This window comes from Macrosteles quadrilineatus, unplaced genomic scaffold (assembly GCF_028750875.1).
Source record: "Macrosteles quadrilineatus isolate MER2022 unplaced genomic scaffold, UCM_ALF_1.0 Scaffold_9__3_contigs__length_116548681, whole genome shotgun sequence".
Lineage (NCBI taxonomy): Eukaryota > Metazoa > Arthropoda > Insecta > Hemiptera > Cicadellidae > Macrosteles > Macrosteles quadrilineatus.
Window position 1 is genome coordinate 92,325,560 of NW_026542602.1, and position 13,418 is coordinate 92,338,977.

Genomic DNA, 13,418 nt, shown 5'->3' on the forward strand with positions numbered 1-13,418 from the left:
ATTTAGATGGATTCGTCACGTCTAAGAGCTAAGCAGCTTCCATGTTTAATCAACTATATCAGTGACAAAAACTAAAGAAGAAAATTAAAATGTTAATCTGTAGCGCATTCTATAAGAGGCTAATTGAACTACAGTAGGTTCTTTTTCAATCAAAATAGGCTTCAGCTGGTACAGTATATAGATACAGGGGGTGTATACTTAAGTATCCCAAAGGCAGTGGTGTCATTATTGACTATTGGATAGTAATCAAAGGTATTATTCTTCTTGTTGGCAATCCTTAAAAATACTAAATCCTGTACAGGTACATTTATGTTAAAAAACTCATGCTCTAATAAACCCAAATGATAATGATCGAAACCTTACTTTACCACACCATGTTCTTACAGCAGGTCGTTCAATAGGTACACTTTGCACACAAATATTTTTAAAATTTATTTTATCCCGAAGTATTTTAAACTGGGCAATATATTACCATATATTACGAAATAATCGGAGTAGGAGAAACGTGTAGTGCCAACGTACCAGCATGATCTGGTCTTGGCACTTCTACTTGTTGGGAAATGTGCAATTTATCCAGATTAACACAATCTCAGGAAATACCAACAAAATTTATAGCCAATTGACGCTGGTGTAAGATAGATATATTTGGGGTTGGATGGTAATGCAGAAAACTGCAATAAGCTTCAACGAATGGTTTTAAAGTTTGACAACTATTTTTAAACTTGTGATGGCTCAATCATTGTAACAATAAGATGACAGTTGTTGAGCGAAGGTTCCATAATAACCGTTGCAAAGGAGTAGCTTGCATGCTGAATTGAACATCTATATCCTATATGTATCAGCTATAGCCATTAAAGTGGTATTTTTCTTGGCATAGTTGCATGAACAACAAAAACATAATGTGATTCAGTCTCAATTTTGTTTTTCTCACCTAATGTACTGAAATAGTTTATGTGACGTGAGAGATGCCACAATGAGTACTTTTTCAGTTTAGCTTATCCTTACAAAAGTTGGCATATTAGACACAAATCGGCCTTTTACATAGTGCAATCAGAGGCTACAACTTAAATTTTGGAATGGAGTGTCTAGTTATATCCTAAACACTATATAATAGAACAATATTAACATGCTACATATCTGTTAGGGCACCTGAGTTCAGAAACAACTATGATTTTTTGTTAAGTCAGAAAAACTACCACGCTACAATGAACTTTACCGTTTATCCATTGTTGTCTGTAGACACTGTGAACATAAATTTTTATGTGAAATTTAAAATTTGTATTTATTTCTTTACATGTTTAATTGTTTATTTGTTTTACCTAAAGACCACACGCAATTTTACCACCAACCAAATTTACGAATGTTATCATCATTGACATTTTGAACGCAACCAAATGGCAAGAACATCTAGAACTTAAAAGATACCTCCAAATGTACTGTTGAATTACGAAACAACTCGTAAGATGATGAAACTAGGTATTCTCAGCCGTCATCTACAGGTTTGAAGGTACAGAATGCACCGTAGCTTGGAAGATATAAAATGTAGGCTAACTGGAGGCGAGATGTTTTGCCTTGTACGATGAGTGACGTGCGGCAGCTTTCTAGTCCTGCAAACTATAACTCTACGTTTACCTAATAAAGAGTGTGCAAAAACGGCTCTTGGTTAGTATTTAATTGTTTAATTCCCCATTGGTTTCCTTTGTCACCAACACCCAAGACGCATTGCGAATACGAATGAAGGATGGGCGAGTGAGGTATTGTTAAATACCAATAATGGTAGTTTTTAATCTAATAGTATTTGTTAACATTTAAATAAGCCTCCACTAATCGCGGTCAGTTTTAAATTGTTTTTAGAATCGTCCCAACCATTCGATAAAATTGATTCTAGTACTTGGGAAGCAAGCTGGTCTACTGGTAGTGCACGGGACTAGTGCCAAAGGTCCCAGGTTCTAATTCCGCCAATCACCAATGGATTTTATCTAAGTGATAATGCCACAACCCTAAAGACATAGCCTGAAGTAATGTATAAAACAAGGCTTTAGCCTACATGCTATGAAGTGAAGGTGGAGAGAATCAACATCCTACCATATCGATGACGTTCCATCAACTTTATTTGAATTTATCTTTGGTTAAATTTACTGCTGTATCATTTCATACATGTCTTGGAAATATTATACCAGCTTATTGCTATAATTGTATAGAAGTCCAATGAATACAATATATAAATAACAAAGTATTCTATTACGATGATTAGGATTTTTGTATTAATCGATAGTATGCGGCATCATGTACCTTTCATTGGTATTCATTTCTGTCAAAAGCGCCTAAAATGACGGGGGAAAATTATACTTAAAGCTATACGTATATATGATTATAATATGCCTGTAACAGTTAGGGGATTTCTGGTCATTTTACAGTAAATAGTTTATTTTAGGTTGTGATAGCTTAGTCTGCATTTTCACAGCTATGGGTGCATAATTTAAAAAAACCCCTTTGAATAACTGAACTTTTAAATATTTAAAGACGTTTTTAGGGACGTTTGGATTTGTTGATCTAGAACTAATAGCTAATAGCAACAAATAATACAGAAAATTGAATATGGAGCGGTATGATGTGTTCGAATTTAGACCAGTTCTATCAATGACATAGACTGAATTCAGAGTGTGAAGGAAATTTTAAGATAAAAGTACACCAGAATTACGATTAAAAATCAAAAGTGAGGAGAGAAGAAGAAGTAAACAAAAGTCAATAGTATATGACATAACTAGTTTTCCACTCCGGACTCTCTATGTGGTCCACTTCCCCACTGTCCAGTGTCCAGTAGACGCCGGCGCCGCCACTCCGAGGTCGGCGGAGTCCTTGTCGCGCCACTGAGGCTGAGGCAATCCTTGACTGGCGTCTGTCGTGACACGGACCTCTGTAATCCTCAACCTCCTCACTGACATCCACATACCACATGCAAACCATCTCAATCACTATGTTACTGTGCAAAGAAAACACTATGCGGATAGGTAAAGGGGCTTAACTAACTCTGCTAATGGTGATTAATCAATCATGTTGTATGTGTCAATGAAAACAATTTCCTCAAGAAAGGTAGTAATTTTACAAACACAGTGTAAAAGTCCCTTCAAAAGTGAGATGTAAATAATATTGAAATGGGTATAGTTATAAAAGTTGAAATAAGTAAATAATCTACGTAAATGCTAGGGATACTATGCTTCAACCAGTAACATCCACATCATCTCGTCAGATGCCCAAAGAAAAGTGTAGGGCACGCTTGCAATGGCGCTCTGTTTTAGTGGCCAACGTTTTACGTTGAGGTGGCCGCGTCGTCGCTGGTCCTTTACCTGTTTATATTCAAAGGGAATTTAATCGTGTGCTGGAGATACTTAGCATTACCCAAACAACACCCAATTTGAAAACGTCTTTTGTTTGTTTCATTCTTCTTCCTTGTGTCCGACGAAGGAGTATATATCGATATCTAAATATCTTTAGGACGACTAAGAGTATGCATCTCCATTCACACCAAAACACTCACGCCATACACCAGTTGCAACAACGCACTCAATGTATACATCCTTGCTTCAAATGTTCCTACTTTCAGCAAGTTCCAAGATGACCCCTCAATTGACTTTATCAACAAGTACCTGTAACCCAGCACACCAAGGTATTTGATGAAGTTGGAGTTCATACATTGTCGCACATAACCGTCTAGTCATCCTTGGAGAGGATCCAACAGAGATGCCAACGTCATGATCAGGATCTCAGGATTGTGTATAATTAATTAACAACCAACAACCTACTACTCCTTTTCCGTGTCCTGCTAATCTGCCCATCAGTGCTACCGCCAATTGTCGTTTTAATTGTCTAGGTGTGAGCAATAAATCAAGTGGAAACGGAAATTAATACGTCTCGCGTCTGCCAATGTCGGATGGATTTATAGCATTTTTATACCAAAGCGAAATCAAACAGCGATTGGAGTTGTAACGAGAACATTGAGGAACTTGATTTGTTATGCTGATTTGAAACGCCTTCTTGACTGATGACTTAAATTATATCATGGTTTTATCTGGTTGGTTCTGTTTGGTACTTTTTGCTTATTTCTCCCATAGGATAAGTACTTGAACTTACCATTAAATATTGGCCACAGGCAATAGAGACGATTCAATCCCAAATGCCCAAACTATCATGTATTCTATACAATTGTTATAATTTAAATGTAAAGTTTTAACAGTCCAGCGAGACTTACCCACCTTACAACCTATTTATCCCCTTTGTCTTTCTCAGTAACCCCAACATGTGTTTTGTACAGTTTATTACCATCATAGTCTCTCCTGTTTGCAGGTATATACTCCGGAGAAGTTTCGGACTTTGAGGTGACGATACCCCAGAAAGTGAGCCCCGCCGGCGACCTCCTCGGCTCCGAGGTCTCCCATCACCACAGGACCAGGAGGTCAACGTCGAGAGAGTCGTTCCCGGAAACCTTACATTACAGGTTGGTGTGTGCCGTGGCATCTTGATAGATCTAAGGTTTACACCAGAGTTCTTGGGATAGTTATTGTGTTTTTTTTGTTTTTTTTTACTTTTAAGCTATGTAATTATAATCTTATTATTATTTTAACTAAAAAATGCTTACCCATTTTACTTTATGTGGGAAAAACTATCGACTTTAAAATACAAGTAAAATAGGTAGTTATAAGCAACATATACGATAGTTATGCCCAATTACACATTACTGCTCTCACGAAGGTGGAAGTAACCCTAAGACACGCTTAGTGCTTTGGTGTAATAAATTACAAAAAAATACGTTTCAACTGTAAATGTATCTGTTTTGAATAGTTCAATATATTATATTGGGACAATAATTACCATCAGCACTCTGGTGTTACCAAACAAAAACCCAGAGAGGGATGTGAATGTGAGTATATGGCTGGATAGCTAAAGTTGTTAGCTAACCTCATTTAGAAGACACCTGGTTCAACAACGAGAAAAATCAGTTGCTGTTTGAAGAGTGGTAAAACCGGATCCAAAATTGCCCTTGCTCGTCGGGGTATTGATTATTAAGTTTGACAAACAATTCAGCTGTACTTTTCTACAAACAAAATGTACACAAATGTATGAAACTCACACTATATTCAAATTAATTTTAGAATACTCAAATATCGAATATGTTCGTTACTTAATTTAAATGGATACCGTAACTATTTTATCCGTGGTAAAACTTAAAGTGCACAAAGCCTTCCCGTACAGTCGACCTCGAATTATGAGAGAAACACTTAGGCCTACATCAATGTTAACGCTATCCCACGACACTTAGATTTTCAAATTATTCTAAAAACAAGTTCCAAACACTGACGTAGGAACCGTACCGAGTTAGATTTGTTTGTGAAATCTTTAGGCAGGATAAAACTTATTATTTACACAGTAAACAAGAAGATCAAGAATGACATTTTATCCAAATGTGTAGTAAGTGTTTGTTTCGTGTTTATTTATTTTTGTGTGCTTGTGACAGCGATGTCGTATAAATGTTTTGTAACCGTGTCGATGCTGCATTACCAGCGAAACATGTAGGTATCCTGACATCTACACATTTGGACTACTTGACTAGGCAAATTGTATCTATCAGTCATTATATAGTCCAAGGACAATCAACATGAAAGTTAATAAAACTATTGAAGCAAACACATTATCGAATGCAGGTTGATGATGGCGGGCGAGTGGAAGATGCTGGATCTAGAGCCTAGTGGCTCCTTCATCTCTCCTGTCTTGAGGGTCCAGAGAGGACGCAGATCCCGCCGTATCCCTCGGGATAAGACAACCTGTCACTACCGGGGAGTAGTGCGTCATCATCGGCACTCCAATGTGGCTCTCTCGGCGTGCAACGGACTCGTGAGTTCTTAAAAACCCTACCTTATAGAATAGACAACAAGAAATATATAGACTGACAGCAGAGCTGCGGTTAGCATATGTTCTGGCGTCCACCGCTGGGAGCGCCATATAGTTAGGTAGTGCGTGTGCCGTAACTACACGGCGTTCCTAGCGGTGGACGCCAGAACATGCCAAGCGCATCACTGCTGTGGGTCTATATTTAATTATTTTTGTCTATGCTTAGTGCCTCACTTTATATGTTTGAACGTCCTCTTGTTAGATTATAAAATTCCTCAGGAGCTTTATAGCTCCAAAATGAAATTATGCTTTTAAGGTAATTCTGTATAGTAATAATTTGATAGTCGGAATTAGTAGGTAATAGCATAGACTAACCAACACAAGGGAGTATGTTTGCCATGGTAATATCACAACATCATATTGTGTAGAACTACAAGGCTACATGCTATAATTCAGCCTGCCAGTGTGTGGCGCGGCGGTCGTACATCAGATCAGCTGTTCAGCTGGTCAGCTAAAGGCGACGCGCGAGGCTGACTAGTTTACGATGCTTGCCAATAACTTAATCAACCTCTCATTATTTATCCTGTGGACCGCGGCTCGTGCCTCGTGAGGCTACAGGTGTCACAGCGACCGGTTATGTGTGTCAGTATAACAAACTTACGTCGTAAAAAAATTAAAAAATGGAATTTCTCAAGACCACCATCAGCAAAATAAATTGTAAATGTAGATTATTTCTGCTTGATTCACCGACAGCTAACTAAGTCAGAATTATGATAGTAATTTCTAACGAAGATTAAATTATTTGATTTGTGATTCCTTAGCTATACCGTACAGCCAATGATTAGTTAGGTAGTTGTTTTCACAAACCCTTCCTTTGGGAATAGTTTTTTTTTTTTTTTATTATTTCTACTAATAAGACGAAGCCTTTCTTGAGGGATTGCTGCTGTGTATCCAATTTTTCAAACGTGACAAAAATGAATAAATTCTTATATAGCCATCCAGATCACTAGAATGCATAATGATCCTATGTACTCTAATACGACCTATGTCTGTTTGTTTGTCTGTCCTTTTGGCAGTCTGTCTGTCTGTAATATACATATCGAAATCCAGCGGCAGGGTTTTCACTAACATTTTTGTATTGTGGACTTGTAGCCCTAAAAACGTTATTGGCAACACGCACTACCTCAGAAAAATACACTTCTCTATCACAGTCGTATGCAACATTGTAAACTAGCATAGTATCACAAAAAAAAGAAGTTTTGTTTGAAGTGTTTTGTTAGTTGTAAAACAAAATCTGTTACCCTCCATTTTGCTGTATTGAGACGTTATAGTGCTGATAAATAACTTTGATATACCTCTGTCTCTCTAGAAAATGTTTAAATATTTTGTGTTAAACGCCAAAATAACAGATAGGCTCATACGAGTTTAACATTTTAAAGACACCCCTTTCCATCTTGTTTTGTGCAGTTAAATAGGCAAACAACTTTTAAATTCCATGAAATGGATCCTTCCTTTTCAAGTTGTACAATATTTTACTTCCTCAAAACCAGTTTTCCTAATAGGATTCCTACTTTGCTAACTCTGCTTATTAGTTGTGACAGTTTTATTACATTGGAGCTTAAATTATATAGATGACCTCGGATATGCTGTGTACTGTGGTGCCAGCGTGTGCATATGATTCACTAATGCAAATCAACCAGTTCGGTTCCGGTGGTTCTATAATGTATTAGAAGACATTTCTTGGTATTCAAGTTGAAAAAATAGTTATAAACATTCAACTCTTAGAAGCTGTCAGCCTATATAATTTACATAGATTATAATAACAACTAATCTATGAGAATATTTGATGATGCTTTAATTCCTAAATAGCCAATAAAATAAAAGTATATTGATTTTTTGGGACTAGATTGACGGAGGTCATTCAAACAACATGTAGGGGGGGGGGCTTTAATGTGCATACATATTTTACACACAATCGATAACATTTCCTTAGATTTGCTTCCTGCTATTACACAGTCTCTCTTTCTTATGAGATATCATTCACTGCTCAATTAATTGAATGAAACTGTGACTGATGGTTAACACAGGCCATGCTCCAGCACGAGCAGCGCAACACTACGTCACAGTGGTGGATAGTTGTACTATCAGGTTGATATATTTTCATCTTCTATCAACCAAAACAATACTTTCTCTATGTATCATGTATAGGGGGGAATGAAGATTAAATAGCTATTCAGTAATAAGTAATGATAAACTAGTATTCCTCTTTGGCAGGCAGGAGTGCTTAGGCTAGAGACAGCTGAGTACTGGCTTGAGCCTTCGACCTCTGGCAACACCACAGAGGGGCGGCAACACATACTGTTCCGGCGGAACACTGCTACTCGCCACCGGAAACGGAGGAAGAAAAAGAGGAAGAAAAAACACGAGAAAAACTGTGGGACAAGGGGTCAGTTTAAATAAATTTATGAGAGTAGTTTTTAGTCAAACTACAGATTTTTGGGTATACCAGGGTGTTTCCAAATTGTCTGGACATACTTAATTAGTTGACTTGTTCCTTGGGCTATAAGACAAACATAAAATGCCTAGATTTCTGTTTGTCTGTCTGTTTGTGATTTTAACAACTATTTGAAATCTTGGGAATTTTTTGAGATAGAAATTTCAAAATTGGTATAAATGTGTATTTTAGTAGGTAGGAAAAGCTTACAAAGTTTTGTTCCAATATCTCAAGCCGATTCAATATGGCGGCCATTTAAAATATTTAATGCCAAATTTAATGAAAAACGTAAATATTAAGAAAATTGTTATTCAGATAAAAAATATAGAGAATTTAAGTCCAAATCAAATAAGACCTTGTTTGTTCAAATCGGATTACAAACAACCGAGTTATCAGTTTTTTTTCTACATTCAGTTACGCAAATTAATAGATTTTACAGAGCAGTACCTAGTAGTCGAATGTAGAAAAAACTGATAACTCGGTTGTTTGTCATCCGATTTTAACAAACAAGGTCTCATTTGATTTGGATTTAAATTCTTTATCTTTTTGATCTGAAGAACAATTATCTTAAAATTTACGGTTTTCATGAAGTTTGGCATTAAAGAGTTTAAATGGCCGCCATATTGAAACTGCTTGAGATATTGAAATGAAACTTACCGGTAGTAACTTTGTGAGCTCTTTTTACCTACACATTTATACCAATTTTGAAATTTCTGTATCAAAACATGTCCAAGATATAAAATAATTAATAAAAATCATAAAAGGACCGACAGACAGAAATCTAGACATTTTAGACTATACTAATATGGTATTTTATTTTTGTCTTAGCCCAAGGAACAAGTCCAGAAAATATGTCCAAACAATTCAGAAACATCCTGTACCCACACATGCCATCAATATCAATCAGTAACAAAAATCCTTGGGGTATATAATCAATTAACTTACAACTTTAACTTGGTAATAATTTCTGCAAACTTACTGTATAAAAGTCAATGGCCAAATGTATTTCTAAGTTTTTATCTAACAGGCTAGCATTCTAAAAGAACATTGAGTATACAGAATAGATGTTTATTTTTTATTGCAGAGCCTCCACGACTGCCGGCCGCGCGGCTGGAGTGGTCGGCAGTGTCAGGTGTGGGTCGAGTGCAGGTACAGGGTCGTGGTCGGCGTCGAAGACTGCGCCAGCGCCGCTCTGTCTCCAAGGAGCACCATGTGGAGGCCCTACTGGTCGCTGACACCTCCATGGTAGAGTTTCACCACGACGGTGACGTCGAGATGTATCTGCTTACCATCATGAACATGGTAGCTATACTGTATCTATATAATGGTTAGTGTTTTAGTGGTTGCAATAGTGTATGTAAATTATACATGTTGGATGGCAAAGCAATTGATTTGGAAGGTAAGAAATGTTTTTACTTTACCTGTAGGGAATTTAGACTTGGTGACATAACCATGAACTGGAACCAAGGTTTGGCCCAGCCCTCTAAGACCAAGCCTCAGTTCAAAAAGATTCAAACCCCAATATGGAAGCCTTATCTGCCACAGGACTTACAACCACTCTGATTGTTCCTTTTTTTACAGAAAGGTGAACTTTCACCGTAAAAATAAATCCAAGAACCATTTACAGTAATGACATAGAGCTTATACCCATGAATTTATTTGAAGAGTGGAGCCTTTACATGTAGCTAAATTCTCTTATTCTCTTAATCAAGGATTAGCAAATGCCTGTTCTGATCTTATAAACTAGGCTACTCCCATCTCTTCCAAATTCTTCCCACATCTGAATCTTATAATCATAAATATTTTTGCTGGATTATGTAGGCTGCTTTGATGGCAATGAAGTATTTTTATGTTGCAGGTATCAGCATTGTATCAAGAACCAACTATTGGCAACTCAGTCAACATTGTTGTGGTCAGGATAGTCCTGATAGAAGACGATGCTTCTGAGGTAGTCCTTATACAAACTCTCTAGTTAACTTATGTTGCCTAGATTGTGATCCAACCATTACCTTCTTTATTCGCAATCACAAATTGATATTTTAATTATTTTTGTTAGTTAAAACCAAAACCAATAAAGATGGAGTTTCCGCGATTCAGAGTTTTTCCTAGAGCTACCTACACCATTTTTAGGGTTTTGAAATTTTATACTTGATACTGTAATACAATCTAGATACTAAGTAAGTATCTCGCTCATCCTAGACTGTAAAAAAAACACCGAAAATCTATGTCTTTCTGTGTTTTTAAACTAGCAATAACAAAATAATTTCCAACTAATTCTAGTCCAACTCTTTGTTTAGGGACTGAACATTACAATACATGCTGATCATGCTCTCAACAGCTTCTGTAGCTGGCAGCAGAAAATCAACCCGACATCAGAATCTGATCCGCAGCATCATGATGTCGCTATCCTTGTAACCAGGTATCATATTTTATTTATTTGATTTAATTTTCTAGCATAATAAATCCCTTTTTTTAGTAGGTTCCAAATCACTTCTAACAGTTCTAACAAGTTCTAACACTGTAAACATCAGGTAGTTCAATTAGTCCACTGTATTAATTAGATAAGAATGTTCATACAGCATTTACCTAGGTGCAGCTTCTTTACTTGATTATTTTATTTAGCTAAATCTCCCATCTTACTAATATTATAAATGTGAAAGTTTGTGTGTTTGTTTGTTTGTTTGTTTGAAGTTCAATCACGCATAAACCACTGGACGGATTGGGCTGAAATTTGGCATCATGATAGCTCACATTCCCGATTAACATATACCGTAGGCATATTCTTATCTCAAAATTCCTTTCGGGCTCCGCCCCAGTGGCTCTGTAGTTCCCCATGTTAACCTTATGAGTATTCATATTTAAAGGGAATTAAAGAATTTAGTCAGCTGTTTCAACTAAAAAAGTTGGTTCTGTGATATTCAAAAGCATTAAAGTTATAAGATTTACCAACAGGGTGCAGCACTATATTTTTTTGCATTTATGTAATGAGAACTGTCAGAGTAGGATTGTTTACAGTTATGTTTATGTTTTTAATGTCATGAATAATTTGTGATTTTTTGAGAATTTTAAATAATTTATTTTTATTACTTTTTAGGTGAAGTGGTAGAACAAATGGCTATAGTAGATGTGTAGTACCATAGTATACCGTAAATTTAAAGAAGCAAATTTTATCAAACTTTCTCCTCCCCCATTACAAACGCATAACTGCAATAAGCATTTTAAACTTATATGCCAACCCCGTACGAAGGACGGGTACTCTGCTAGTATTACAATATAATGAAAAAGTCCAAGATTTAAAAAAATTCTAATCATACTCATTGATAAAACTACGCAGACCACCTGCTTCAACAGTCTTCCTACATTCTATTCTACTCTCACCCTCTTCTAATCATCTTAGCATACATACACAAAGTGTGTTACTGTCTAAATGATAAAGCAACATTTAAGCTGGGTTTTCCTAGGCGCGGAGAGAGGAACGCGGGAAGCGGACTCCTCTTGTCTTAGGTAATTTACTGTTACTATTTTCCTAGAAGCGGGGCGGAACACCATGTTAATCGCTTTTCTGCCCTCCGTTCTCCACCCTCTGCGCTCCTCTTCCAGTCAAACCCGGCTTAAAAGACGTTTATTTCGTAGATTTTAAATCTTTAATACAAATTTGCCATTATTTATGCTTCATTTTCATACACGGCATATTAATGTATTGTTTGTTTTTGTTCTCCAGTATGTCTTCTAGATTTGAATGGTTCCTCATCACAAGACAATGAGGAACCTAACTATTCATTCTCAACTTGTATTGGTTATAACTATTTTTTTTTTGTATTCTATGTAGGCCTATTGTATGTTTTTGTATTATTTGTAAATTCTTGTTTTGTTGTGTAAGAGCAGCGATTTTTCGTTCTAATTTATAGCTACCGGTACATGTCCAAAAATTTGCTTGCCCCATACATTGGCAGGGATGCCCCCCTGCCTAGTACTGGAAGCAATTGATTCATAGTGCTCAATTTGTTTGAAACCTCGCTAAACTGTTTACAAGTCACGGCAAAGTATTTCACGTTAGCCCCTACCATAATCTCAAATCTTACATCAATAAATTTGATCTTATCGATCATTAAATCTCTTATATCAATAAAAGATTTATGAATGAGCAATAAAAGTGTACAGATTGGAATATGGCCCTCTGCAAGGAAGCCAAAACAACAAGCAAAATTATTTGTAATAAGAGACAGTTTACACCAAAGGCCACGATATTGTAGTTATAAGTGACCATGGAAGACGTACTCCTGAAGGAGATGTTTATTCCAATATTTTTTTGGACATAAGTATTTATTGTCTAGGAAGGACATTTGTGCACGCCAGAACACGCCGTGTAGCACGCTGGGGGTTGCGCACGTTGGGGGAATGTGTGAACCTGATCGCAGCTGTAACATCAACGAGGACAATGGCATCACTCTGGCACACACCATCGCACATGAGATGGGCCACAAGTATGTGTCTAGGACTGCTTGGTTAGATTACGTTAATACATAAACACATAATGCGTATTTTGATGTAAAGATGAGTAAAGGAACATGTAAAAATATGAGATCGCTGCTTTTTATATTAATCGTTGACTATATAAGATCAGCTGGTTCCTTTTCCAGGATCATTTATTAAAATCCCAATGATCAATGTCACTTGGGTCTAGTTTTGGAACATTAAACAAATATTTTGACTCAGGATTATAACCAGCTGTATTCTGATTAGTAGGCAAGCTCTATATCCATTCAGCTATCCAGCTTGTTCAAAGACCATTGATCGTTCAAAAATAATTGTTTGTTCTAGTTACTAAACCTGTACTGTAACACTTAATTACAAGAATAGCCTACTTATCCTTAAGTCATTTAAACTTACTTATCGTTAGTATTAAACTAAAGTCCACAAAGCACTGTTAGGTAATATCACAATATTTAGACATGGTACTGATCATGTTGTCGGTTTATTGCGTACACTGATGCTAGACTCTGTCTATTGACACAGTAGTACAATTTACAGCAAAATG

General features: G+C 36.5%; 1 protein-coding gene across 3 annotated transcripts in view; it reads left to right on the forward strand.

Annotated features, from left to right (window-relative positions):
• LOC129002792 (A disintegrin and metalloproteinase with thrombospondin motifs 7-like) overlaps nt 1-13,418 on the forward strand; it is a 37,906-nt gene that overhangs the window by 12,578 nt on the left and 11,910 nt on the right. For all 3 annotated transcript variants that reach the window (XM_054430848.1, XM_054430847.1, XM_054430849.1), the window contains exons 3-9: nt 4,345-4,495; nt 5,700-5,889; nt 8,161-8,332; nt 9,465-9,682; nt 10,239-10,328; nt 10,678-10,799; nt 12,715-12,864. In XM_054430848.1, coding sequence (XP_054286823.1) covers nt 4,345-4,495; nt 5,700-5,889; nt 8,161-8,332; nt 9,465-9,682; nt 10,239-10,328; nt 10,678-10,799; nt 12,715-12,864 — 1,093 coding nt within the window. The remainder of the gene's footprint in view (nt 1-4,344; nt 4,496-5,699; nt 5,890-8,160; nt 8,333-9,464; nt 9,683-10,238; nt 10,329-10,677; nt 10,800-12,714; nt 12,865-13,418) is intronic.